The sequence below is a fragment of the Grammomys surdaster genome, unplaced genomic scaffold (assembly GCF_004785775.1).
Source record: "Grammomys surdaster isolate TR1022 unplaced genomic scaffold, NIH_TR_1.0 242, whole genome shotgun sequence".
Lineage (NCBI taxonomy): Eukaryota > Metazoa > Chordata > Mammalia > Rodentia > Muridae > Grammomys > Grammomys surdaster.
Window position 1 is genome coordinate 5,517,187 of NW_021604687.1, and position 25,258 is coordinate 5,542,444.

Below are 25,258 nucleotides of genomic sequence, written 5' to 3' on the forward strand. Positions count from 1 at the left end.
GCAGCAGGAAGAGCCAAGGAACTACTAGGTCTGATTGGAGCTTCTGAGATCCCAACGCCAACCCCATTGTGACGCACTTCTTCCAACAGAGCTTACCTACACCAACAAGGCTACACCTCCTAATAGTGCCACTCTCTGTGGAGCTATGGGGGTCATTTTTATTCAAACCATGACACTAGGTATGCAGCTATCTCTATTATATGGTGACTTTGGGTCCTTTAGACATATATCCAGGAATGGTCTACTAAGATCTGCTTTCAGATTTTTTTTTTTTTACTTTTTTTTAAAGCCTTTTTTAAAAGATTTATTTATTTATTTTATGAGTACACTGCCATTCTTTTCAGACACACCAGAGGAGGGCATCAGATGCCATTACAGATGGTTGTGAGCCACCATGTAGTAGCTGGGAATTGAACTCAGGGCCTTTGGAAGAACAGTCAGTGCTCTTAACCGCTGAGCCATCTTTCCAGCCCTGCTTTCAGATTTTTGAGGAACTTCCATACTGAGTTCCCAGTGGTTGGACTACATTCCTCTGACAATATGTAAGTGGATAAGGAAGCAGGTAAGGAATTATAAGACAATAATATTTTATTTATCTATTTACTTATTTATTTATTTATTTATTTAATGTATGTGAGTACATTGTTACTGTCTTCAGACATACCAGAAGAGGGAATCAGATCCCATTACAGATGATTGTGAGCCACCATGTGGTTGCTGGGAATTGAACTCAGGACCACTGGAAGAGCAGTCAGTGCTCTTAACAACTGACTCCAGCCCCAATATTTATTTTTTGAGAATTATAATTCATTATACAATTTGTATCATAACATTCCATTTCCCCAGCAAATTCCTAGGTGGATGCCATTACCACGTTACCATCCTATCCATAAGTTCAGGTTCAGTGCCTGTTAGAAAACAAGCAGAAAAAAAAATACAGCTGCTTAGAGGCAGTACAAGAATTTAAGGCTGGAATTTTCTGGTTCTTTACCATCAGGCCCATCAATAACAATCACAGCTGTGGTAAGTAAACAGTTGATAGGCAGATTCTTCTTCACCACAGTTAGCATCTTAGAACACTTGCTAACTACTTGGATATTTTGTCCTTCCCACCAAGAGTTAAGATCTTGTGCATAGAAAAGTGCTGGGGATAAGAGGAGAGGAAATAAAGGCTAATAAGAAAAGAGTCAGGGGCTGGAGAGATGGCTCAGTGGTTAAGAGCACTGACTGCTCTTCCAGAGGTCCTGAGTTCAATTCCCACCAACCACATGGTGGCTCATAACCATCTGTAATAGGATCCGATGCCCTCTTCTGCTATGTTAGAAGATAGCTACAGTGTACTCATATACATAAAATAAATATTTAAAAAGAAAAGAGACATGAAAAGCCACAGTTCAGCAGGAACTGGTTATTGGTTCACATTTGTTTTTTGTCTTCTTGATACCAGCTGGAGCCATCTGGGAAAAGGGATCCTCAGGTGAGAAAATTGGCCTATAGGGCAAGTCTGTGGGGCATTTTCTTGATTAGTGATAATGTGGGAGAGCCCAGTCCACTGTAGGTGGTACCATCCTTACACAGGTGATCCTGAGTTGTATAAGAAAGCAAGCTGAGCAAGCCATGGGGAGCAAGCTCATAAGCAGCCTTCCTTCATGACCTCTGCATCAGCTTTTGCCTGCAAATTCCTGCCTTAGTTTCCACTGATAATAAACTTTGACCTATAATCCAAATAAACCCTTTCCTCTCCCAAGTTGCTTTTGATCATTGGTGTTTTATCACAGCAACAGAAAGCACGCTAGGACAACATTCAAGGCTAGCCACAATTTTTAAACCTTGCCTAAAAGCTAAACAAAACAAAGAAACCAACCAAACAAATACAAACTAATAGAAAATACATGAAGAAACTGAGACCAGAGGAAGGAAATGTCTAGACCAGTATTACCTAAGAAGTTAGTAACTAAGAAGTATCTGGAACTATAGTGCCCAGTGTCATAGTGTCATAGTCTCTGATGGTTCATGTTGTTTGTCAACTTGACAGAAACTAAAGTGATCTACGAGACAAAGATACTGTAAGGGACTGTGTTGGATAGGCTAATTTGATGTGGGAAGGGCCACCTCAAAGTAGGTGGTAGTGTTCCCTGAGCTTGGGTCTTGAACTGAAGGGAAAGGAGAAAGTTAGCCCAACACCTGCATTCAACTCCCTTTATTTCCTGGTGCAGTGTGATCAACTCCCTGAAGCCCCTACAGCCAGACTGACTGTACACTGGAACAATGAACTAAAACAAACCATTTTACAAGTCACTTTTGCTCAGAGTATTTTATCACAGCAGCAGGAAAAGTTTCTAGCACAGAAGATGCAAGGTCCCTGAAATACAGCTACTCAGAATTATAAAGTCCCTATACACATGACAGAATAAAGCACACAAGTTCTTTCACTAAGGGTTGTCTGAGAGTGGTCATTTTTACTGAGCTATAACACTCGGGGAAGTTCTCTCTCCTGAAACATTCATCGCTGGACCTTAGCTGTCCAGGCTCACACTGCTGCTGCCCCTGCCCCTGGCGTTGTCACTGTCTCTGTAGCTGGACTTAGGCTACCTGCCCAGTGCAGGTTGCCCAAACCTCATCTCTTTTCCTCTGAGAGCTGTAACATTTCTGGCACTTCCGCTGGACCCAAGCCCCATGGAACCTATCCATCCTGGTTCTGCTTACAGACTAGTGACCCCAGCACTTTTGAGACTTAGGTAGCAAGATGGCTGTAATTTCAAGATCAGCCCGATCTACATTGTAAGACCTTGTTTCAAGGAAACAAAACAAATGAGACACATTGTAACTGACTAGGAGACACATTGTAACTGTAACACATGACTAGGATTTCAGTTTGCACATGGAAAAATGTAAAATGTCAGTCACTTTGGTAGCTTTTCATATTGCTTATATGTTGAATTGATATTTTATTTATACCTAGTACAATAAAATATTAAAAGTTAATTTCACCTGTTTCTTTTAGTTCAATAACTGTGGTTATAGCCAGGTATGCTGGTACATGATTGTGATCCCAGAACTGAAAGGCAGAAGCAGACAGATCTCTGTGAGACCTGTGTCAAAAATAAAGCAATATAAATTGTAGGGTTTTTTTTTTCTTTGATTTTTCAAGATAGGGTTTCTCTATGTAGCCCTGGGTGTCCTGGAACTCACTCTGTAGACCAGGCTGGCCTTGAACTCACAGAGATCTTCCTGCCTCTGGCTCCTGAGTGCTGAGATTAAAGGTGTATGCCACCACTGCCCTGAAAAAGTATAGTGTCTTGATCATAATAGGAAAGAAGTAGGACTAGAGAGATTGCTCAGAGGTTAAGAGCCCTGGCTACTCTGCTAGATGTCCTGAATTCAATTCCCAGCAACCACACAGCAGCTCACAATAATCTGTAATGGAGATCCAATGCCCTCCTCTGGTGCGTCTGAAGGCAGCGACAGTGTACTCACATACATGAAATAAATAAATAAATCTTTAAAAAAAGAAAAGAAGTAAAATGTAAACCTTGTGTAATAAAATAATCTTTCAGTATGCTCAAAAATGAAGGGGAGAGAGGTTATCATGGGTGTGACAACACAAATGTATTGGAACACTGACATACATCTCTACAAATGATAAAGTTCTACAAAATGGTAACTTTGTGTATTCCAGGCCTGAGAATCTTCCTTTCATCCATGTGAACTGTTTCTTACAAATTTAGCACAGGGTAGCGGTAGTGGTACACACCTCCAATCCCAATACTCAGGAGGCAGAGGCAGAAGGATCTCTGAGTTCAAGGCCAACCTGGTCTACAGTTCGAGTTCCAGAACACCCAAGGCTACACAGAGAAACCCTACCTGGAAAACTAAAACCCAAACCAAACCTAAACCAAACCAAACCAAACAAAAAAGAATTTAGTACAGGGCTGGGAAGATGGTTCTGTAGTCAAGAGCATTTACTACTCTTCCAGAGAACAAAGAACTCTCCCAGCACCTGCTTGGCTGCTCCTGCTCACACAACATCTATAACTCCCGTGCTAAACAATGTGATGGCTCTCCTCAGTTACTGGACACATGTAGTACACAGACATACATGCATGGGGGGAAAAACCCATTCAGGACATTTAAAGCTATGTGGGAATGAGACAGCTTTCACTTCAGACACCTTCTTACGCTGTATAAGACATCATTCACACAAACCATACCCTGGCATCATTTGACAAAAAAAAAATGTCCCTGAACATTTCCAAACTGCCCTCTAGGTGTGGAACTGTCTTTCTCAGGAGTCCACTGCCATCTTTTCCTTCTAGTTCATCCTGGGTTGTTCTGTACTGGGTTCTAGCTGCCCTGGCCAGGTGCAATTTCTTTCTTTTTTTTTTAGATTTATTTTATTTATTTCATGTATATGAGTACATTGTAGCTGTCTTCAGACACACTAGAAGTGGACATTGGATTCCATTACTGATGGTTGTGAGCCACCATGTGGTTGCTGGGAATTGAACTCAGGACCTCTGGAAGAACAGTCAGTGCTCTTAACCTCTGAGCCATCTCTCCAGCCCCCAGGTGCAATTTCTTATGCGTTTGTCTTTGCCTGGTAAACTCTGCTTTATGTCTGGATAAACCTTTCTGAAATGTGGGATCTCAGCACGTCCACCCACATTCCCAGTTTAATTTAATTCTTTCTGCTTTGGTCTCTTACTCGATTCTATACTTAAAAAAATAAGTATTTTGTGTGTGTGTGTGTGTGCGCGCGCGCACGCAACAAAGCGCAACCGTGTGTATGTCAGAGGACAATTTGAAGGAGTCAGTTCTAACCAGACATGGAACTCAGATTATTAGTCTTGGTGGTAATCACCTTCACAAGGTGAGTCATCTGACTGGTCCTTAATTCAGTACTATGCTGCCTTGAGACACCATAGTGTGTCAGTGTCCATGGCCTGCCTCAAGCGATCCTCACCGCCTTAGAGCTACTGAGTTCTAGCTTTGCCCAGGTCTGTTCATTCCTGGTCACATGCCCCTCATCCTTTACCTAGTTCAGTTACGTATTGACATTTCTTGAGCCGCTTAATAGGCGCTGGTGTTGCGCGGCTGGTTTAGTTGAAGCGTGTTCAGAAAGGGGGAGAGCATCTTTCTTTAGCGCTAACAGGTTGAGCTGAATTGGGGAGCGTCTCTGGTGCAGCCGGGATTCACTCGCCTTGGCGTTCGGAGCTACAAACAGCTTTGGCATGAGAGGTGCAGCAACAACCATAGAGAGCGCGCGGCGGGAGCGAGGGGCCGGATGCGGTCACCATAGAGACGGGTGACTGACAAGCAGCGGAAGAGGAAGCCGAGGGCTGGGCTGTGAGGTGGCAGCGGCTGCTAAGCAGAGCCCTCAGCCCGCAACAGGGTGGGCTCACCCGCAAGGCGGCTCCATCTGGCGTGGGGCTTGGGTGTTTCTGTCCCCCTGACACGCGTGACCTGAGAACCCGCTCGGTCCTGGTCTCCGCCGCGAGCTCCCTCCTGCCGCCCGAGTTCGCAGAGCAAACCAGCTGGACGCCGGGCCTTTTCTGCTGTCTTGGGACGTAGGCGATTAATTTCTGTCTCCAGACGGCTGGCTAGGACTCTTTCTGTGCCTTCTTCTGGGGGCTGGCACGGGGCTGTGGTCGCCAAGGGAAAAATAGGGCACTGGCTGGCGCAGGCGGGTGTCCTGTTAGAAGGTGGTGAGCCTCTGCTGGCCTTCCCAGACCCCCGCGTTTCTCTAACTGCTGCTGTCTCCCGGGTTGCTTTGCTTTATTTGGCTTTGTTTGATAACTTCTAGCCACAGCAAGAGTATCTGTAATTTGTCTCCTGCTGCTCTTAGAAATGTGGGCAGCATAGCCTTGCAGGACGTGTACGATGGCCAGCAAAATGGCTCCATCAGCCATTGCGCTCCTCTGAGAGGCCAGCTGTGCTGAGTCACTGTGACTGTTCATCTCATTTGGGTGGGCAGGTGGGTGGGCACCATGCATGGCTGGTGATCTTATCTGACAAAGAGGGGATTTCTAGAGTCTGTGGATTTCTTTGACACTCAGGAGCAGGGTGGAAGGAAGCACTGACCCTTCTCTAGTGCTAGCCTGTAGCAGCAGTAGGTCAGCCGTCTCTTCTGGGGCCTGAGGAGACATAGTGAGCCAGGATATCTGCAGGATAGGACAGGGTGACTGAGGCAGGCTCTTTTGGTCGGATCTTTTGAATGGTGCGTGCGTTTTACCGTAAGCCCTGTGTCATTGGGTGCTGCTGACTTGAATTCGGTTCTTGCTTCAAATGGCTGTAGACCTTTTGGGGTTAGGTTTGGCAGTACTGGACTTTCTTTTTTCCTTTTACTGGACTACAGACTGCAATCCTAGTAGTGAGTGGCCATTGTTCATACAGTCATTAGTATTTTATTGAGGAGTGTATCAGCACCATGGCCACTCAAGACCAGACATAGGGAATTGGGAAGACTTCGTGGGGATGCTGGGCCTGAAAGTCGACACACATTGCTCCTTTCTCTGTTGCTGACCTCATTGACCCCAGGTTCTCTGGTTAAAACCGTGGGGCTACTGCTGGTCTGGGGCCCATCAGACTACTAATTCTTGAGACTGTGCCCCTAGGGCACCCTGTGTCAGGGCCTGCCACCATGCGACTGAGTTCCCTGTTGGCTCTGCTTCGGCCAGTGCTCCCCCTCATCCTGGGACTGTCTCTGGGATGCAGCCTGAGCCTCCTGCGGGTTTCCTGGATCCAGGGTGAGGGAGAAGATCCCTGTGTAGAGGCTGTGGGGAAGCCAGGAGAGCCACAGAATCCAGACTCAAAAAATGGGCTGGACCAAAGTGACGAAGACTTCAAACCCAGGATTGTCCCCTACTACAGGGATCCTAACAAGCCCTACAAGAAGGTGCTCAGGTGAGGGTTATGTGTGCATAGTCCTCTGGCACTGACCTTCACTCTAGAGTTGCTTGCTGCTGGGTTTATGTGTTAGTTTCCTGGAAGCACTTGTCTTATTTCCTGTCTTGGTTTGCTCCTGTTTTATCCCTCCCCAAGTCTGAAAGCATCTCACCCATTGGTGTTAATGTTCACTGTTCTTGAACAAAGCTGTCTCTGCACTACTGATTAGACCTGAGTAGAGCCTGTCTCCAGGTAGCCAAGTCCAGCCTTGCCTACTCAGTGGGCACTCCGATAGCTAGTTATTAGTGATGAGGGAGGGGTTCTCCCCCCTTTCCCAATCCAGCTCATTTATTCCTAGGGATGTGTGTGCTGGGCAGGCTGGTGCATGCTCCCTTAATGACTCAGGAGTTGACCCCTTATCTTCTGGTCTCTCCATAGGACTCGGTATATACAGACAGAGCTGGGCTCTCGTGAGCGCCTGCTGGTGGCTGTCCTGACTTCTCGAGCCACGCTGTCCACCCTGGCCGTCGCTGTTAACCGTACAGTGGCACATCACTTCCCTCGGCTACTCTACTTCACGGGGCAGCGAGGGGCCCGGGCTCCCGCAGGCATGCAGGTGGTGTCTCATGGAGATGAGCGGCCTGCCTGGCTCATGTCAGAGACCCTGCGGCACCTTCACACACACTTTGGGGCAGACTATGACTGGTTCTTCATCATGCAGGACGACACATATGTACAGGCCCCCAGATTGGCAGCTCTTACTGGTCACCTTAGCATCAATCAAGACCTGTACTTAGGCCATGCAGAGGAATTCATTGGTACAGGCGAGCAGGCCCGGTACTGCCATGGGGGCTTTGGCTACCTGTTGTCACGGAGTCTCCTGTTGCGCTTGCGGCCGCATCTGGATGGCTGCCGAGGGGACATTCTCAGCGCCCGGCCTGATGAATGGCTAGGCCGCTGCCTCATCGACACTCTGGGCATCGGCTGTGTCTCACAGCACCAGGTGACAGCCCCTTCAAGGCAGTCCCAGTCCCCCAAAGGTTGACAGTGACTGAATGATTGCTGTCCAAACTGAATTCTCCAGACCGTCCTTTTGTCCTTCCCAGATGCCAGCCTGCCCCTTCCACTCTCCCTTGCTCACCTTACAGCCTTGGGGCCATCAAAAGTGCGTATTTTTAGAGACCCCTGAACAAGCCAGGAAGGTGTCTGAACTTATCTGCCTCCCTCTCGCACCCTTTTCTACACCCAGTACAAATCACAGTTAAGGACAATGTGAAAATGTTCTAGAGTTGGCCACCCCATCCCTCCCCCCCCCCCAAAGGTGGAAAGCTCAGAAATCTCTCTACTACCCTAGAGAGTGGCTCTGCTTTACCATCGAAGACTGAGCATCCCAGGGCCAGCCTTCTTCCACACCAGTCTGCCAGGATGTCCTGTGGCTGTTTTCTCATTGAGCAGTAGAGTTCTTGGGGAAAGAGGAAGCCCTTAGTTGCCCATTTACTTTCTCATTTCCAAAATGTGGGCATTAGAAGTAGGGATGGAGGTTAGGGGCCACTGCTTCTCGGTCCCTTCCAGAGCAGTAGCAGTGGCAGCTCTGAGTGCTAAGGAGACTGAGGCTTTGGGAGTCCCAGCTTATGTGTACAGCATTAATTGTATGATTGGTCCCTCTAGGGGCAACAATATCGCTCCTTCGAACTGGCCAAGAATAGGGACCCTGAGAAGGAGGGGAGCCCTGCTTTCCTGAGTGCCTTCACCGTTCACCCTGTCTCCGAGGGTACCCTCATGTACCGGCTCCACAAGCGCTTCAGTGCTCTGGAGTTGGAGCGGGCTTACAGCGAAATAGAACAACTGCAGGTGAGCTGATGCAGTGAGCTGTACCTGAGGATCATGGCCAGGAGCTTAGAGGGAGCCTGGGGAGGCAGGCTCACAGGGAGAAGGCAGAGAGAGGCTAACCATCACAGGGACAAGGGAACCTGGGATCCAGGACACTGTGGAGTAAGCTAGGGGCCATCAAATTTGTAGGTAAACTCCCAGAAGCTTACTTAAACTCTACGTTAGTGCATTCCCCCAAGACAACAAGCCATAAAACACCCTAAGCTTCTAGAATTGTGCTAAAGACCCAAAAGATAGACAGGAAAGGGATTCTGTAGTGTAGGGGTCATCAGAAGTGGGCTATAGATCAGATAGATCATGAAGAGGATGTTGGTCCTGTGATCGTGGGAGTGAAAGTGTTTTGAGCTTTGTATTTTGAGATTTACTTCCTCCTGCTGGTCCTGGCAGCAGCTATGAAGGTGGGCATTCCTCACCTCCTTTCTGCACTTTATATGAAGACAGTTCTGGGCAAGGGACTCAGTGGTTAGCCAGGGCTCTGCTGATCGCCCCCCAGAGCCTGAGCATCTGGAGCTGGGTGGGATCTTAAAACCAGCACTAATGTTGGTTGCATTCCCTCCAACTTAGGCTCAGATCCGGAACCTGACGGTGCTGACCCCTGAGGGAGAGGCAGGGCTAAGCTGGCCTGTTGGGCTCCCGGCCCCTTTCACTCCACACTCTCGCTTCGAGGTGCTGGGCTGGGACTACTTCACGGAGCAACACACCTTCGCCTGTGCAGATGGGGCTCCCAAGTGCCCGCTGCAGGGGGCTAGCAGGGCAGATGTCGGGGATGCTGTGGACACTGCTCTGGAGCAGCTCAATCGGCGCTATCAGCCCCGCCTGCGCTTCCAGAAGCAGCGGCTTCTCAATGGCTACAGGCGCTTTGACCCTGCTAGGGGCATGGAGTACACCCTCGACTTGCTGCTAGAAGCCGTGACTCAGCGAGGGCACCGACGCTCTCTGGCCCGCAGAGTGAGCCTGCTGAGGCCACTGAGCAGAGTGGAAATCCTGCCTATGCCCTATGTCACTGAGGCTACCCGGGTGCAGCTGGTGCTGCCGCTCCTGGTGCCTGAAGCTCCAGCTGCCCTGGCTTTTCTTGAGGCCTTTGCTGCCAGTGTTCTGGAGCCTCGAGAACATGCATTGCTCACCCTGTTGTTGGTCTATGGGCCCCGGGAAGGTCGCGGGGGCCCTGACCCATTTCTCGGAGTAAAGGCTGCAGCAGCGGAGTTAGAACGACGGTACCCTGGGGTGAGGCTGGCCTGGCTTGCTGTGCGAGCAGAGGCCCCTTCACAGGTGCGACTCATGGATGTCATCTCCAAGAAACACCCTGTGGACACACTCTTCTTCCTTACCACCGTGTGGACAAGACCTGGGTCGGAAGTCCTCAACCGCTGCCGCATGAATGCAATCTCGGGCTGGCAGGCTTTCTTTCCAGTCCACTTTCAGGAGTTCAACCCTGTTCTGTCACCACAGAGATCTCCCCCAGGTGTCCCTGGGGCTGGCCCTGACCCCCCATCCCCTGGTGTGGACCCTTCTCGGGGGGCTCCAGTTGGGGGCAGATTTGACCGGCAGGCATCAGCAGAGGGCTGCTTCTACAATGCTGACTACCTGGCAGCCCGGGCCCGGCTGGCTGGTGAACTGGCAGGCCAGGAAGAGGAGGAAGCCCTGGAGGGGCTGGAGGTGATGGATGTTTTCCTCCGGTTCTCAGGGCTCCACCTCTTTCGAGCCGTAGAGCCAGGGCTGGTGCAGAAGTTCTCCCTGCGGGACTGTAGCCCCCGGCTCAGTGAGGAACTGTACCACCGTTGTCGCCTTAGCAATCTGGAGGGTCTGGGGGCCCGTACCCAGCTAGCCATGGCTCTGTTTGAACAGGAGCAGGCAAACAGCACTTAGCTTCTCTACCCCAGTGTCTGCCATAGCCCCAGGAAGGGCAAGGCAAAGTGACGGACAGATGGAGGGTTTGTCACTGTATTTTTTTAAAAATAAGAAATGTTATTAAAAGTATCTTCTGCCAAACTGTTTTTAGGTCTAGGGAGAGGGGTAAGAAGAGGAGTCTATGGGAAGGTTGTGGAGTTTGTCTGCCGGGTTCCACTGCCTTACCCCTCTCTTCCTCCCTCCCATCCCCATCCACAATGACCACAAGGCTGTTGTCTGATGAGTGACCTTTAATCCAGCCCTCCCCACCCCCACCACAGCGCGGGAGAGGGAGTCCAGAGCCCAGGGCTTATGCTGGGCAGCGTGGCTGGTCCACAGTGATGCTTGTTCATGGGCTCCTAGGTGTTGCGCACGACCAGCGATTGCTCCAGCTCCTGCCTGCGCTGCTGGATCTTTAGAGGAAATGTGATCAGGGGCAGGGTTACAGTGATCCTGGTGAGTGACCAGGGGTACCCTATCGTGGCAGCCCTTCCCTGGAAGAGTCTGGGAGCAAGGAGACTACTGCATGGAGATGTAGGGTGGTGGACAGCTATTGGGCATAGGCAGCAGCAAAGACTGTTGCCAGGTGAGAGGCAAGGCTCCTCTTAGGACTGAAGGAAAGGGAAGCTTCATGTTCCAGGGCCTCCATTACCTTACAGTAGAAGTATCGGCTGACGGCTTCCTGGGACCAGGGCTGGTGGTAGAACTCAGCCCGACGCTCTTCCTCAGGGTTACCAGCCACATCTGTCATCACCTGGGAGGGAGCATGGGGCCTGTGGTGAGTTCTGAGTGCCTCACCTGCCCCTGAGCTGCATGCCCATCTTTCCTTCCCCATGTGCTTGTCTTCACATCAATGCCCTCTAAGCCCTGTCTTCACCTTGAGATCACGGCTCTGGGAGCGGAGCAGGTCTTGGACGTAGCCTTTGGGGTCTCTGGAGAAACTTAGCATGAAGTCCCTCTGGATCTTGAGCTGGTTTATGGATTCAATCGTCTCATGGATCTACAGGTAGAAAGACAATGATTTCCACCTGGCCCTGTGATGTGTGAGAGGAATGCAAGAGGAAGAAGGGGTGGGGGTGGGGGACTTGCTTCTCTTGTGAAGGGCAGGTCCCCAGAGCCCTTGCTTCCTCTGAGTCCAGTGAGGGGAGCGGGGTGGGCAGAGCTGAATTTGTAATGAAATCAGCTTCTCAATAGTAGGGAAAGGCTATGTGTGCCTTGTGTCCTAGGCCCATGCTGTGGTGTGAGTGTTTTGTCCTCTCTCTTGGTTTAATGTCCTACTCTAGCTCTGGGCTCAGGCCGCACCTTACTGTCCAGAGCACTGATCTCCTGCTGGTTGGCTGTGGACAGGAGAAAGCTGCTCATCTGCCCCTTCAGTGGTTCTTCCACCTCCACATCAATGTCATAGCACGCTGTCTTCTTCTGGTCTGATGGGTCCACGCTGCCAGAGAAGCCCAGCCTTTGATGTCCATGGTACACCCCGCAGAAGCCCAGGGCTGGGGCTAGGGCGGGTACATGAGGAGGGCGGAGAAAGCAAGGAGGGGAGCTGGGCTACCTCACCTGATGACATGGTTGATCACAATTGGGTCAGGGGGCAACAGCAGGGCAGTGAGGCGCTGGGGGATCTCAGAAAACTTCAGGCGGGGACAGTCAAAAATCTGAGGCAGGGGAGTAGAGAGGGAGATCACTCGTGTGTTTGAAGAGACAGTAGCTACCACAAGAAGCTGAGGGCAAGTCAGAATCCTGGGTGCTGATCGCCATGAGCCAGGCTGGAGGTAGAGAAACAGGCATGGCTAATTGGCAAGCCAGTGTGGGGTCCTAAGTCTGCCGCATTCTGTGAGCAAGTTACTTAGCACCTTGGGTCTTAGTGCCTTCACCTCTAGAATGGGGATATTAACAGCCCCATCTCGCGGGTTGTCATGAGAATTAGGTGAATCCGTGTACAATAAGTGTCTGAAGCGGTACATGGTAAATGCTCAATAAATACCAACTCCTATTTCTCCTAAGATCTATCTACTGTGTTTATTTTAAAATACATTAATAGCAATATTCTACTCTGGTAGACTTTTGTCAGGTCGTTTTTCAACAGTCTCGTTTTTCCTAGCTGCCAGACACACGTGATGACTCCCACCACTCCTCATGTTAAAGACACATCAAGAGGCAGAAAGAATAGCAAAGTAAGTCACCCAAGTCTAGACCCGGCACTGGTGGCACCTCAGAGATCCCAACTCCAAGTCTCCAAGTACCAAGAAGATTACATCACAGGATGCTTTCCCCCTCATTTCCCCAGTAGGGTCCCAGATTTGCTTCCCTTGGGGAGCAGCTAAATAGATTGTGGAAGAGCCTGGACTAGACTCTGCTCTTGGCTCCAGGGCCATGGGCCTGAACATTCCTGGTATTCAGAAACCCAGCAAGAGGAGATAGCTACCTTGAGAGGTGCTTCTGCTAGGACACTATCCCTGCTCCCCAGACTCTGGGGCTAAGGGCATCTGTTACCTGTTGGAAATACTTGTCTCCATTGATGTATTCCTTGTCATGGGAGTCCTGTAGCCTGTTGGTCTTCACATACTGCCACAGTGCCTGGACAATGGCTGAGCGGCTCTGTGTATGCAACCCCAGCAGCCGGGCTAAGCGGGGGTCCAGTTTGAACTGGGGAGGCTGGGAAAAATTCACCAGGAAAATGAGATCAAAGGGAGAAGCAGGGCTCAGGGGCGTGGAGGTTAGGGTCCTTGGCAGTAGGCTCCTAGAGAAGGTGAGTAGGAAGACAGTGGGGTCTGTGGGTGGCATGCAGTCACAGGGTAAAACCAACCTGATAGTCGAGCATCAGGAGCAGGGTGCAGCGCACACTCAAGTCCCCTGGTCTCTTCACTTGGAACCCATCTGTCTCCTGGGTTGTGGGTGTCCGGTGCCACTGTCCAGGGGAGAAGAGCTAGGTTATCCACACACCCATCTGGATTTGTAGAGCCTAGGGCTTTAGGATGCTCCTCAACCCAAATCTGCAGCTGCTTCAGGGCTTAAGGGAAGGTTGTGACTCAAGGGCATAGGCAATCTATCTTACCTCAACAAGGTGGTTGTCTGGGCCGTAAAGATCTTTGTCCAACTCAATGACCAAACTCTTGAAGAAGGAAGAAAACTTCCTCTTCTGCTTACTGGGCTGTGGGAAAGTGACAGGGACTGTGGGGGCAGAACAGGGACCATGGACACAGAATGGGCCAAGTTGGCAGCAGGCAAGTAGTACACTCAGAGGCAGCCCTCTGTCCCCAGGTCCACCCGTCCCAGCCCGGGCTGACTCCCAATTCCCAGTGCAGACATTTAGTTCTGTCCTTGACTCGGCCCATACCCACCCCAGGACACCTGGAGAGACCTGGGCCAGGACGTACATCATCCAAGAGCTTCCCCTCCACCCGCAGCTCCCAGGAGGCAATGCTGCCATCGGAATCTTCGGCATCGGGCTTCGCGGGGTTAAAAGTATTGGAGATATAAAGGCGCAGCTTTCGCTTTTGCTGTAGAAATAAAGTGTAGTACAGGACGAGGGCTGTGTGCACCGACCCAGGGGTACCCTGCTTCCTCCTACTGGACAGGGCACTTAGAGCCCTATTCCTACTCCCACACTAAAGCACCTTCATGGGCCTCTTCAGGGCCTCCTGGATGTCCACCCGCTTCCGCATGATGGTTTGATCCAGTTTCCTCTCAAATGCTAGGAGGTCCATGTAAGCCTGGGACTCGGGGACCAGCTCCCGAATCTGGAGGAGGGACAAAGTGGAAGCAGGGCTCAGTCCATCTTGCAATGCAGAACGGGTGCCTGCTGTGTGACCACAGGACACAAAGGACGCGTAGGAGAGCTGTCCAATTGATTTCAGGCTTCGGAATCTTGAGAGTGAAGATAGGACTTGTCCCCTGGACTCTATTATATAGCCTCATTGTGTGCGGATAAAAATTGCTTCTCCCTCCAGGAAAATTCATGCATCTCATCACAGGGAAGCAGCAGCAACTGGCAGCCCAGCAGGTGCAAGTGCCTAGCCTCATCCTATCACCCCCTACTCATACAGACACCCTGGGTCCCTGAAAAGTGCTAAGGGATTCTGGGTATCCCAGATAGTTGGGAGATAGTGTAGGTTGCCTCGGGAGCTCCAAACCTGTTGTCCCTTTCGCATGTCCAGGCGCTCTGCTACTTTGTGTTTCCTCCACCCAGTAGGTTCCGGTCCCTTCTTTGTCCTTTATGCCTTTGGACCACTGGCATCCAGCCCCGTAACCTCAGGCCCTATGTTCTGCCCCTCCTCCCTCCATGGTTCTCCAGTTCCCTCCCTCAGTCCAGCCCCACCCTCGCAAAGGGAGCCTCACTTCTTAATGAGCTTTTAAAACAAAAAGTGAAAGTGGTTGTGGGAGCCCAGAGCACTGTTCCTAAGGGAGGAGGGAGGGTGGAGGAGCAAAGGGGTGGGGCTGGCTGGGGGCTGCTGTGAAAGGCACTCACCCTTTGAGGGAGGATTTTGTCAGCCATCTTCCTCCTCTTGGCACTGTACATTTTTAAAAGAAAAAACCAGGTTACCATGGCGACAGATCTGGGAGTAACGAGGCCACCTGCTAAATTATCCCGACATCTCCGCCCGCTGGCTGGGGTTCCCACAGCTTGCTTGTCTGCCTGTCTGAGGGCTACAGCAGTGATGTGGAGCTGGTACTTCCTTTGGAAAGCAGGTCCTTTCTCTGGCTTGGTACCCCCTGCCCCCACCTTATACCGCACCACATCCTCAGAGCCAGAGACATTCAGACTTAGGAGGAACTAGTGAAAGAGAAGATGCTGTCAAAAAATGGGGACTGCAGAAGTGTTTGCAAAAAGCCTGGAGTTGGGGAAGACAGAGGAGAGAGAAGATAGCTTCTGAGGACCCTCCTGCAAAGCAGGAGATACATGCTCAAGAGAGCCTGGGCTCCAAGAAGGGGAGAGGTGACTCTGCCACCTGGTTCCTGGAGCTCCTGAACTGTCATTGTGTCAAGTGGTGGGACTTGGCACTCCTGTGGCTCTAGGCTTGGAAGGGACTGTTTAAGGGCAGGAGATGCTTGTGGTCTTGGACCATCTGCCAACCAAGGGACACACCACAGTCACAAGGACCCTGGAAGTGTGCAAGAGTGTTCTATGTGAGTGTGACTTAGCTCTGGAATCAATGTGGCTGAACCTAGGGTAGGTAGCACCTGGTATTGGACGTTTCTCAGTTTCAAAAGCAACGCAGAAAGAAAACCCTTGGCTGGCCAAGAGAACACACAACCTAGAAGATAGCTCTATACTGTCCCCATGTGGCATTCTCACTCACTGCCCCCTCTTTATCCAGAAATCCATTCTATGCCCAAGCAAGCAACTCCTCTAAAAAAACAAACAAACAAACAAACAAACAAACAAAAAAAAAACCCAAAACCACCAACCCATTCTTAGGCTGGCTAAGCCTCTTATGAAAGGATTGATTTATTTCAAATAAATTGTCCACACAAAACTCTTAACTTACACATAAAAAAAAAAATCAAAGAATTGCTTGCTATACAAGATAATGAGATAATGATTCACTTTGTGAAATAATTTATTATGGGATGCCTTTGATTTTCCTTGATGTGTAAAAACTATTTAATAATGAAGTAGAATTGATATTACACCTTGTATAAGAACCCATCTGTTGTGCAAAAGGAAGCATGTGTGTTTGGCTAAATACTGATGCCCATAGGGGCATTACTCTTGCCAAGAGCCAGCAGGGACCATGGGAGTGCCACCAACTTCTCAGACAAGGAAATACGCTGGTCCGGTGGCTTGGGGGCAGAATTGCTTCCTCAGAGGGGTTAATCTAGAGGGACTCTGACGCAGAGCCCGGGACTCAGGACTGGCCTGGAAGTGGCCCGGAGGTACCAGAGGACTACATTTTAGAAAACACACAGCTAAGACTCAACCTTTGGTCTATTGCCAGCCCTGCCTCTCCCCAAAGACATCTCCCAGAACTTGGGGGAAAGGATGGGAGAAAAGATTTAGCAGGTGACAAGCAGAAGAATGAAGGGTGCGTGCAGAGAAGGGACACTGGCAGCCGACTATCGCAGCCTGTCTTCACTGTGGGCACACAAAAGAACCAGACCAGTAACCCCTAAGCCCTCCCCAGAGAATATCCAAGCTAGAATGACTTGGTTGCTGCTAACATCCTTCCGCTAACATCCTTCCTTAGCTTCCCATCCCCACCACTCACCCACCTGGTCCCTGAGGCTTCTGCCTGCCCGCCCCTGCACTCCCTTTCACGCGGGGGGGGGGGTGTTGGGGGCACTCACCTGCGGCTCCGCGCTGGGGCGGTGGGCACGGGCTGGCCCTGGCCCTGTGCCTGGTTCTGCCCGGGTGGGGGCGCTGCTCGCTTGCGGGCGGGCTCCATGCCCGCCGGGGCCAGGCCGGGTCGTACCGCGGGGCTGCCCATGTACGGGGAGCCCGGGGGGCCCATGGGCGCCCCCTGGTGGGGCATTCGGGCTCCAGACGGCATCCCGGGGCGCTGGGGGGTGGGGCAGGAGGTGAAGCAGAAACCGGCGCCGGCAGGTCAGATTCGGTCCCGACCCCCAGGCCAGCGTGCCTGCGCTCCCGCCCCTCTCCAAGACCCTGGGCTGGTAACCCTGCGCCGAGCTATGAGTGGGAGTGATTGGTGGGAGGGGCGGGGGCGAGGGAATCTGCGCGGCTCTGGAGGAGGGGGCTCGGCGTCTTCTTGCATGAAGCTAACTGAAGCCAGGCAATTGCCCAGAGCATAGCCGAGTCTCAGAGCCGTCAAGGTACCCCCAAAATGAATATTAATAAGCCTTTCAACCTTTCAAAGGATGTTCATTTCCGTATGGTTCTCTGCAAGCCAGTCAGAGTAGGTCTTTTTCATCCCCACTTGACAGATGGGGCAACTGGGGCTCAAAGAAAAAAGCGACCTCACCAAGGTCACCCTGCTCTTTCCGGCAAAGGCAGCACCTGACCGGCTCTGCTCCCCGCTGCTTCCTGCAGTGAGGGGCTGATCTCCTGTCCTCCTTTCCCATTTCCACACCCCACTTCTGGGGCTGATGTGTTTTGTACCTGAGCCCCCCATCTTCCTTCAGAGCCCTCGGTTTTGGCACCTCAATCTCAAATATAACTGGTATAGCTAACTCCAGGCAGGTCTCCACACCCCGACTTAGCCTGCCTCTTTAATTTCATTTTTCCCAAGGTGATACAAGAGGCTGGGCAAGGGCACCTGAGGGTCTGGTGTCGTCAGACTCCACCAGGTTTTTCTGAGTGGCAAGTAGGGAACTGGAATAGAAGTGGACTGCCAGTGCAGGGCTGGTGAAGGAAGCTGCGTTTGTAGCAGCATCCATTTTCCCCTACTATCTGCCCAGATCAGAGACAACCATTCCCCCACCAGATCCCAGTAAGGGTAGAAATTGGAGGGAAGTGAGGCAGGTTTGTTTTCCCTGGCCACCACCTCTGGGCAGTCAATCAAAACAGATGAGGTGCAAATGGGAGTGCATGGCTCCGGATTCCACTGGTCCAAGCCCAGGAAGGGGGCTGAGGTTTAGGGATTATTCAGGAGGTGGGATGAGTTCAGAAGACCAGGAAGGGTATTAGGGAGAGAGGGATGAAAACCCTATTACTTAAACACCCCCATCTCAGGCTAGGGATGTAGCTTGGTACAGGGCTTGTACAACACATGTGGAGCCCTGGGTTTGATCCCCAGCATCAAATAAACTGTACATGATAGCACACACTTGTAATCCCAATATTGATGTAGAGGCAGAAAGATCAAGACCACCCTCTGGTATATAGTGAATTTGAAGCCAGCTTGGGCTACAGAAGATCATGTGTGCACATGCACACACGCATGCACCCCTTCCTCATCCTGCCCCCAAGACTAAGAAGCCCTAACCCTAACCCTCCAAGCTTCCTTTCTCCTCTTACATTGCTTACACCAAAGGTCTCCACCCATCGCCGGCAGCTGTCTCTGCCCATCTCTTCTGCAGTGAAACCGGCCTGTCCCTGAATTTGCCTCCTCCATTCCACCTGACTCTGTCACTCACTGGCACCAGTGCCACCAGGGTAGAAGCTCAGGCCTAGCCATTCTCCATTACTATAGAGGGGGCTCTAATCATCCAAGAACTAAACCACCAAGTTGGCCATATTCAATTCCATATGCAGAACCCCTTCACTGGATGGTATTCTTGAAAGCAGCTACTCAAGCAGCTAGGTTAGGACTCACTAATCCACAGGACTGCCTTGGAAATCACACCCCAGAGATCCCTATGGCTAGAGAGCAGGCTGCCACAGAGAAGCCCTTTTCCCTATCAGCTGCTCTCCTATTCATCAAGGCCACTGATACTGTCTGGTCTACTGAGAGGCCCTGAGAAGAAGGCTTCTAGGGGCCCCCAGGGGCCTGCCATTAGTACCACCCTCATAGAGGTCAGATTCTGGGGGCCCTTGCCTCTCTCACTGAAAAGGTGCTTCCTGAGGTCACAACCAAATTTGGCCATAGTAAATCTGACGGATTCTTCCCTCCATATGCCCACACTTGGAGCTCTTCACAGTCAGGCTCTCTACTAACTGAATTTGTGTGTCTACCTCATTAGGTCCCTGGGCACCCTCAAACTCATGTGTCTTCGTGTGTGTGTGTGTGTGTGTGTGTGTGTGTGTGTACAGTATAGTGTTATCCCTTTGGTCTCTAGGCCTCACGTCCCAAACTCCAGTCCCTCCTTCACACCTTTGAGGTGTTAAGGTCATCAACTTCTGTTGGCTGAGCCTGCCAAAGAGATCCTCTGATGGCTTAACCTGGGGTCTCTCAAGTAGGCCTCTCTCAGCTCTGACAGCAGAGCCAAATCTTCAAGACTCTCCTGCTAAGATGCAGAGGTTGCTCAGAGAGCTTTTGCTCTTAGGTGTCACTCCAGGGTCACCTGCCCCTAGTTCCTCAAACCTAGTCCCAGTGACCCTGTCCCAAAGGATGAACAGGGACAACAGCCAGCCCAGCCCTAGCTGTGTGTTCGAGTCACCACCCCACCCCCACCCCAGGGCAGGGGTAACACCTGAGCCCACCAGTAAAAGAATGTGAGACATGTCAGTTCCAGAAGAGACCCCCCTCTTGGGGGAGGCACGGTGGCCCACATCCCACCCCTTGCCCCTGATAAGAACCCAAGCCGACGCCTCTCTTCCCGGCCGCCGTGCGCCCATCCCCAGCCGACCGCTTGGCGACGTGTTCGGATGCCAGGGCGCCAGCAAGGTCCCAGGGTTGGGCCGTGACCGTGCGCCCCCCAACCAAAGGGGTGGGAGAGCGCAGCGCGCCGGCAGCCCCTCCCGATCATCCCTCCATTCAGCCCGAGCCAGCTCGCTCACCCTCCCCCGCTAACTTTCCCCCACTCACCACCCCATGGACCAGAAACTCAAAAAGTTTGCTTTTCGTGGCTTTGCGCGCCCCTCCGGCAACTTCGTCCGCGGCCATCGGGGTGGGCTCAGCGGCTCCTCTCACTCTCTCTCTCTCTTCCTCTTTCTTTCCCTTTTCTGCCTTTTTTTTCCTCCAACTCTCCCCTCTGAGTCCTGCTGGGCTCTCTCACACTTCTACTCGAGCGGAGTGGGGAGGGGGCCCCTTCAGGGCTGCCCTGACGGCCCACGGCCCACGCCGCCGCCGCCCGCCCGCCGCCGCCGCCGCCGCCGCCGCCGCGGCTGCCGCATTCCTGCACTGATAAGACAGAAATAGTCCGTCGGCCCGGGGTCTGCCTGCGACGCGCCGGGGACAGAGCGGCCCTCCCGTGTACTCCGCGTGGTCCAAGCGGCGCACAGAAGCGGCGAGCCGAACCGATCTGCCCGGAGGCTGCGCGATGGGCAGCTGCGCTGCGCCCAGGCCGCCCGGGGCCCATCGGTGGCGGCACGGGGAGGGAACACCACGGGAGGTGACAGGGGGCTCGCCAGCCACCCAGACCTCGCCACAAATAGTTTCTCGGTTAGGGAATTCGCCGACAGGGCCAGGCAGGGAACAGGCAGTTCCAACTTTCTTCCCCCAAGTGGCTCCTGCCGCATTTCTGAGGCCCTTTCCCCAGGGACCAGGCGGGCCAAGTAGGGAAACATTTGCTGGAAGGAATCTGGGGGGAGCCCGAGCCTGGAGCAGGCCTTGCTCCTGTCCCAGGGCCAGCCGCGGTGGGTGTGCCGGGCTAGGCGGGCTCCCGGGCGCCCGCAAATGTGTGTGCCCTTGTCTCGCACACCGTGTGTCTGCACCCTTTTGTGGCACGGAGCAGAGGCTGTGGGTGTGGATGTTTATGTGCGTGCACTGACAAACGCCCCGTCTGTGTGCTTCCCTCCACAAGAGCCGCCGAGCCTGCGCGCGTGCGTGCGGGGCAGGACACGGCCTGTGTCTTTCAGCTCTGTGGGAGTCTATTTCTGGGCTTGTGGGTCTTTGTTTGTCTCTGTGTGAGAAAGTGAGGGCAATAGGGGAAGTATTTCCGAAAGAGGGACATGGATTGGGCTCATGAGAACAGTTGGAGTACACTGTGAGGAATGGAGCGGATCCAGGGTGGGTACTTGGGTGGGTAGGAGGACAGACAGGGCTTGATGGCTTTGGCGTGGAGACCCAGAGAGACTGGGGCTGGTGACGTCCACCTCAGAACCGAGGAGAAAGCAGGAGTATGGGGTAAGAAGACGAGGAAACCCCAAATAGTACAGGGTGGAGAGAACTGGCCAACCCGGGAGTGGAGGAAGACCAGCAAGGAGGGGGCAGATCCTGAGATCCCTAGATTGAACCCAAGCCCCGCCCATGCCACAAGCCACGCCTATCCCCACCTTCGGAAGGAGGAGTCCGCGAACTTTGGGACAACCAAGGGTCACGTTTATGCGCTAGCCGGGGCTGCCACTGAGAGAGGGACAATGCCTGAGAGAACTTGCGGGAACACACTGCAATTTGAGCCCTCAAGACCCATTGGACTGAGGGACCCTAGCCTTTGGCCCTTCAGAATGTCTTCATGGGGCAGGATAAGGAGCAGAGGGAATGCTCTCCCAGTCTGTTTAGCCTGCATCTTAGTTTCCTGCAGGTTCTGTTAGTATGTCTAGCTGTCATTGTCCTTTCAGGTGGCCACTGTCACCATGAAAGACTAGAGAGAACATCTTGTTAAGACGCTCTGGGACAGTAGTCCAGGGTGAGCTGACTCCAGAAACAACAGCATGTAAAGTGGTGGCTGGTGACTGGATAATGACCTGCTTTGGGTCCAGCAGCTAATCTCCAATCCTCCTGGCCCCCACATCCCCTAGTCTAAGGCTCTTCAGCCATTTTACAATGCCTCCACTTGCCTTCTCAACCTGTTCCATCCTTTAAGGCCTAGGTCAGACCCTGGTTCTCTGGCTTCACTTATGGGAACATATCTTGGTTTTATCCAAATGTCCCATACCACTCATCTTGTCCATAAACTGGACTGGACAGAATGTCTCGTGTGCCCTTTGCTTCAGGTGTTTTGCGTTTGGTATCCTAAGGAAGTTGTGACTCCTGAAGGCAGACATGGCATTGGCCCCATGTTTTCCCCAGACTGGCTGGGTACAGAAACTCTATCTACAACACCAAAACTAAGGACACCTGCAAAGCTTAACAGGCCAATGAACACAGGTGTGTTCTGCCATTTACCTAAAGATGTAAGTCACTGTACCCTCTACCTCAGCTCCTAGCAGGGACTGGAAACCCCATCTGTGGAGGTTCTGGGAGTGGGATGGACAACTCTGGTCTTTAGGAAATGCTAGGTGTCCTCAACTTTTAGAGCTACCCCTGGGGAGAAGACAGGAGGTGGCTGTCATCTCAGCTTTGGGAGTGTGGAAAGTCTGAAGGAGGGGTACCAGATCTGTGAGGTCTTGGTGGTGAAGAAAGTTGTGGGTGGGAGGTGGTTTCATCAAGGGCTTAGCAGATACCAGTGCTGGGGGAATGGGGAGCATTGGTCAGATCCATAAATAGGTCCTTTTTGAGCTGGCCCCTCTAGAGATATCACTATGCTGCACCAAAAACACACACCTCGGAGCACACATATGACAAACTGCCACAGGGACAAGGAGCCACATGGATTTGCACATACGGGCACACCCTGGCCTCCCCCACATCGCATACAATGAGATGCCGGTTCACAAGTGAGCAGACACATTAGCATGCTCTTCTAGCAGGTCTGGTGGGGGGACTCACAAGGGAGCCCTTCTCACAAAGAACAGGAACCCCACCACCTCAGTGCCACCAAGGCGCTGAGCAACACGTCGCCCACAGTGCCCGCGAAGAGCCCGGACTTCTTCCAACCCAACAGGGCACAGGCCACACCCGGGCAGGCCGAGAGAGTGTCTGGGGCGAGGGGAGGGCGGCCGCGCTGAGTCCTGGAGCTGGAGTCCCCCCTGTCGTCCCCCCATCTCTCCTTCCCTCGCAGAAGCACGACCAACACCAAATGGCAAAGCGCCGCTCCCCGCGCAGGGAGCGCTGCGCCGCGGCCTGCGGGACGGACCGGCTGCCTCGCCCCCCACCGTGCGGAGCGAGCGGCCGCAGCCGGTGCTCTGGGGGCTCCGGCCGCCGGCCCGCACCGCCCTCCCTCCGCCCGCACGGCTCCCCAGGCCGAGCATGCGCGCTGCGGCCTCCCTCCCGGTGAAGGTCAGCCCAGGGCCCAGCTGCAGGACTCCACGGCGGCCAGGGGAGGCGGAGAGGGGAGGAGGGATGCAGGGAAGAGACTTAACTCCTTCTCTGCGGGAAGATGGCCACCCAGACCCAGCCGGAGCCCAGGGTCTTGTGCTCCCGCCCTCTGTGGAGGTCCCGATTGGGGACAAGGCAGGAGGGGGAGTTGAGGAGGGGGTGGGGAATGGAGAATAGAGGGTTGGAAGGAGAGAAAGGAAGCTAGCTGGGGAGAGGAAGGGAGGGAGTGGGAGAGGAACAAAGGAGAAAAGAAGGAGAAAGGACATCTTGCCAGAGAGACCCCTTTCTCTTGTCAGCATTTCCTCAACCCAGCAGTAAAACTTCCCTAAGAGAAATACAATTACCCTAATTTTATGGGTGGGGGTTGGGGGGGAGTGTCAAGAGAGACCTTTGGAACTCTAACAGCCAGGTCTTCTGATATTTGTGACCTGGTCTGTCCCTAACCTAAGCCCACACCTTTCTCCTTTGGTCATTAAATCCTAGGACATGTCAGGGGACCCAAAGTCTTATGACTAAGCTCCAAGTCCCTTGGGAACTGTGACTAGAACTTAGGACAGGCTCAGTTCCTAGAAGTGGGAGGAGAGGCCTCTGAGACCCCCAGTAGCCTCCACTCCTATCACCTGAGAGACTCAAATACACTCCTGGGGGATCCCTCACAGTCCCATGCCTCTACATCTCCCTATTCCTGTCAGAATGCATCTGTGCCCAGCACACAGCCTGCTACTATAAAGGGGGCTGTCTCTCTGTGTGACTTTGCCTTTCTGTATTAGTTTAGCATACATGTATGTATACACACACACACACACACACACACACACGGCGAATACGAGCAAACAAAAAAACAAAGCAAAAAAATAGGACACCAAAATAGTTGTGTGACCTTGGAAGAGTTGCTGTTATCTGCCTGCTCCTGCTTCCTCAGGAGTAAAAGGAGTGCCTTGGCCCATGGACTTCAGGGCCTTTTCTGCTCAGAGACCCAAGGATTCCACAGACAGAAAAGAACTGAGGCAGACGAGGGAAGGGCTGGGAGGGAGGGGGCAGAGAGATCATGGAGACATAGCCCCACAGCCAGTGGGTGCTGTTCCCAGAGAGACCTGAATGGCTTGCCAGCCACTCCTCTGTGAAGTCTGTAGGGACACCCGCCTCCCCCTTCCTTTCCTTAGAGTCACTCTCTGTCCCCTGCCACACCTCATTTGTACCCTCAACACTGCAGACCATGCCATGGGCCTCCTGCTATAAGGGAAAGATCTTACCGTGGAGTCCCCAGGGTCCTGTGCCGTGGGCAGGTACATGATAAAGGTTAGCCGAATGCACAGTCCTCCTTCGTCTCTGCCTGCGTGGGTTTGTTCAGTCTAATGGGATGCTCCTTGACACCCCTCCCACCCCCACACACACCGCACACACAATGAACTGCAAACATCGGGGAGCTGAGGCTGCTGGTCGCAGGAGGAGCACAGAGCCGGCCTCTTGGGCTCTGAGCATCCCGCTGGCCTAGAGGGAAGGCAGGGTTTGGCTTCACAGCCAGTTTTCTTTCACCCTCCTCAAGGCCTCCATTAATTAGGTGGTCTCTCTCTCAGAGCGGGGTCACTCCAAATAGCTTAAGGCACTGTAAAATAAATAAATAAATAAATAAATAATAAATAAATAAATAAATAAATAAATAAGGAGCCACTGAGGCTAGGTGCGCATTCCTTTGAGGAAATGGTGGGTGTGTGGAGCCATGTTTCTGTGGGGTCTTGAAGGGTGCTAGCCTACTGCAGCCCAGTGTGGCACTGCCTGTAGGCAGTACCCTGGGAGGGAAGGATGTGTCACATACAGTCACCCTCCTCCTCTTTGATCAGCACCTTACAGGTTTGGCTAGAGTCTAGGGCTTACACAGGAGAAGATCCATATAGAGGGGAATATGGCCTGGGCCTGGATACACAAAGCTGTATGCTTTCCTTCACCTCTTCTAGAGC

At 52.3% G+C, this 25,258-nt stretch overlaps 2 protein-coding genes across 5 annotated transcripts; one reads left to right on the top strand and one right to left on the bottom strand.

The window, feature by feature from the left end:
* Positions 1-5,324: 5,324 nt before the first annotated feature.
* On the top strand, positions 5,325-12,665 carry Chpf2 (chondroitin polymerizing factor 2). The gene is made up of 5 exons (XM_028774654.1): positions 5,325-6,903; positions 7,324-7,888; positions 8,554-8,736; positions 9,340-11,668; positions 11,946-12,665. Exons 1-4 carry the CDS (start codon positions 6,641-6,643, stop codon positions 10,639-10,641), a joined length of 2,313 nt encoding a protein of 770 aa, XP_028630487.1. The 5' UTR covers positions 5,325-6,640; the 3' UTR covers positions 10,642-11,668; positions 11,946-12,665.
* Smarcd3 (SWI/SNF related, matrix associated, actin dependent regulator of chromatin, subfamily d, member 3) lies at positions 10,896-20,105 on the bottom strand. Of its 4 annotated transcripts, XM_028774659.1 has the most exons (13): positions 20,028-20,105; positions 16,951-17,162; positions 15,131-15,173; positions 14,280-14,402; positions 14,040-14,162; positions 13,718-13,813; positions 13,469-13,570; positions 13,156-13,317; positions 12,220-12,317; positions 11,965-12,100; positions 11,540-11,662; positions 11,315-11,416; positions 10,896-11,075 (listed from the first exon to the last, which is right to left on the bottom strand). In XM_028774659.1, the coding sequence occupies exons 1-13, from the start codon at positions 20,103-20,105 to the stop codon at positions 11,022-11,024; spliced, it is 1,452 nt and encodes a 483-aa protein (XP_028630492.1). In that variant the 3' UTR covers positions 10,896-11,021. The 4 variants fall into 4 exon arrangements, with proteins under 4 accessions (XP_028630492.1, XP_028630491.1, XP_028630488.1 ...); XM_028774658.1 differs by lacking the exons at positions 16,951-17,162; positions 20,028-20,105 and having other exon boundaries at positions 14,004-14,162; positions 15,131-15,163; XM_028774655.1 differs by lacking the exons at positions 10,896-11,075; positions 16,951-17,162; positions 20,028-20,105 and having other exon boundaries at positions 11,206-11,416; positions 14,004-14,162; positions 15,131-15,163.
* Positions 20,106-25,258: the final 5,153 nt, after the last annotated feature.

What these genes read in the sequence shown, in the direction of transcription:
- Chpf2 (XM_028774654.1), top strand. Translation starts at nt 6,641, where the DNA reads ATGCGACTGAGTTCCCTGTTGGCTCTGCTTCGGCCAGTGCTCCCCCTC. An exon ending in CCCTACAAGAAGGTGCTCAG is followed by an intron (nt 6,904 to 7,323) that starts GTGAGGGTTATG and finishes GTCTCTCCATAG; the next exon opens with GACTCGGTATATACAGACAG. An exon ending in GCTGTGTCTCACAGCACCAG is followed by an intron (nt 7,889 to 8,553) that starts GTGACAGCCCCT and finishes TGGTCCCTCTAG; the next exon opens with GGGCAACAATATCGCTCCTT.
- Smarcd3 (XM_028774659.1), bottom strand. Translation starts at nt 20,105, where the DNA reads ATGGCCGCGGACGAAGTTGCCGGAGGGGCGCGCAAAGCCACGAAAAGC. An exon ending in ACAAAATCCTCCCTCAAAGG is followed by an intron (nt 14,403 to 15,130) that starts GTGAGTGCCTTT and finishes TCCCTCCTCCAG; the next exon opens with ATTCGGGAGCTGGTCCCCGA. An exon ending in GAGACAAGTATTTCCAACAG is followed by an intron (nt 12,318 to 13,155) that starts GTAACAGATGCC and finishes CCCCTGCCTCAG; the next exon opens with ATTTTTGACTGTCCCCGCCT.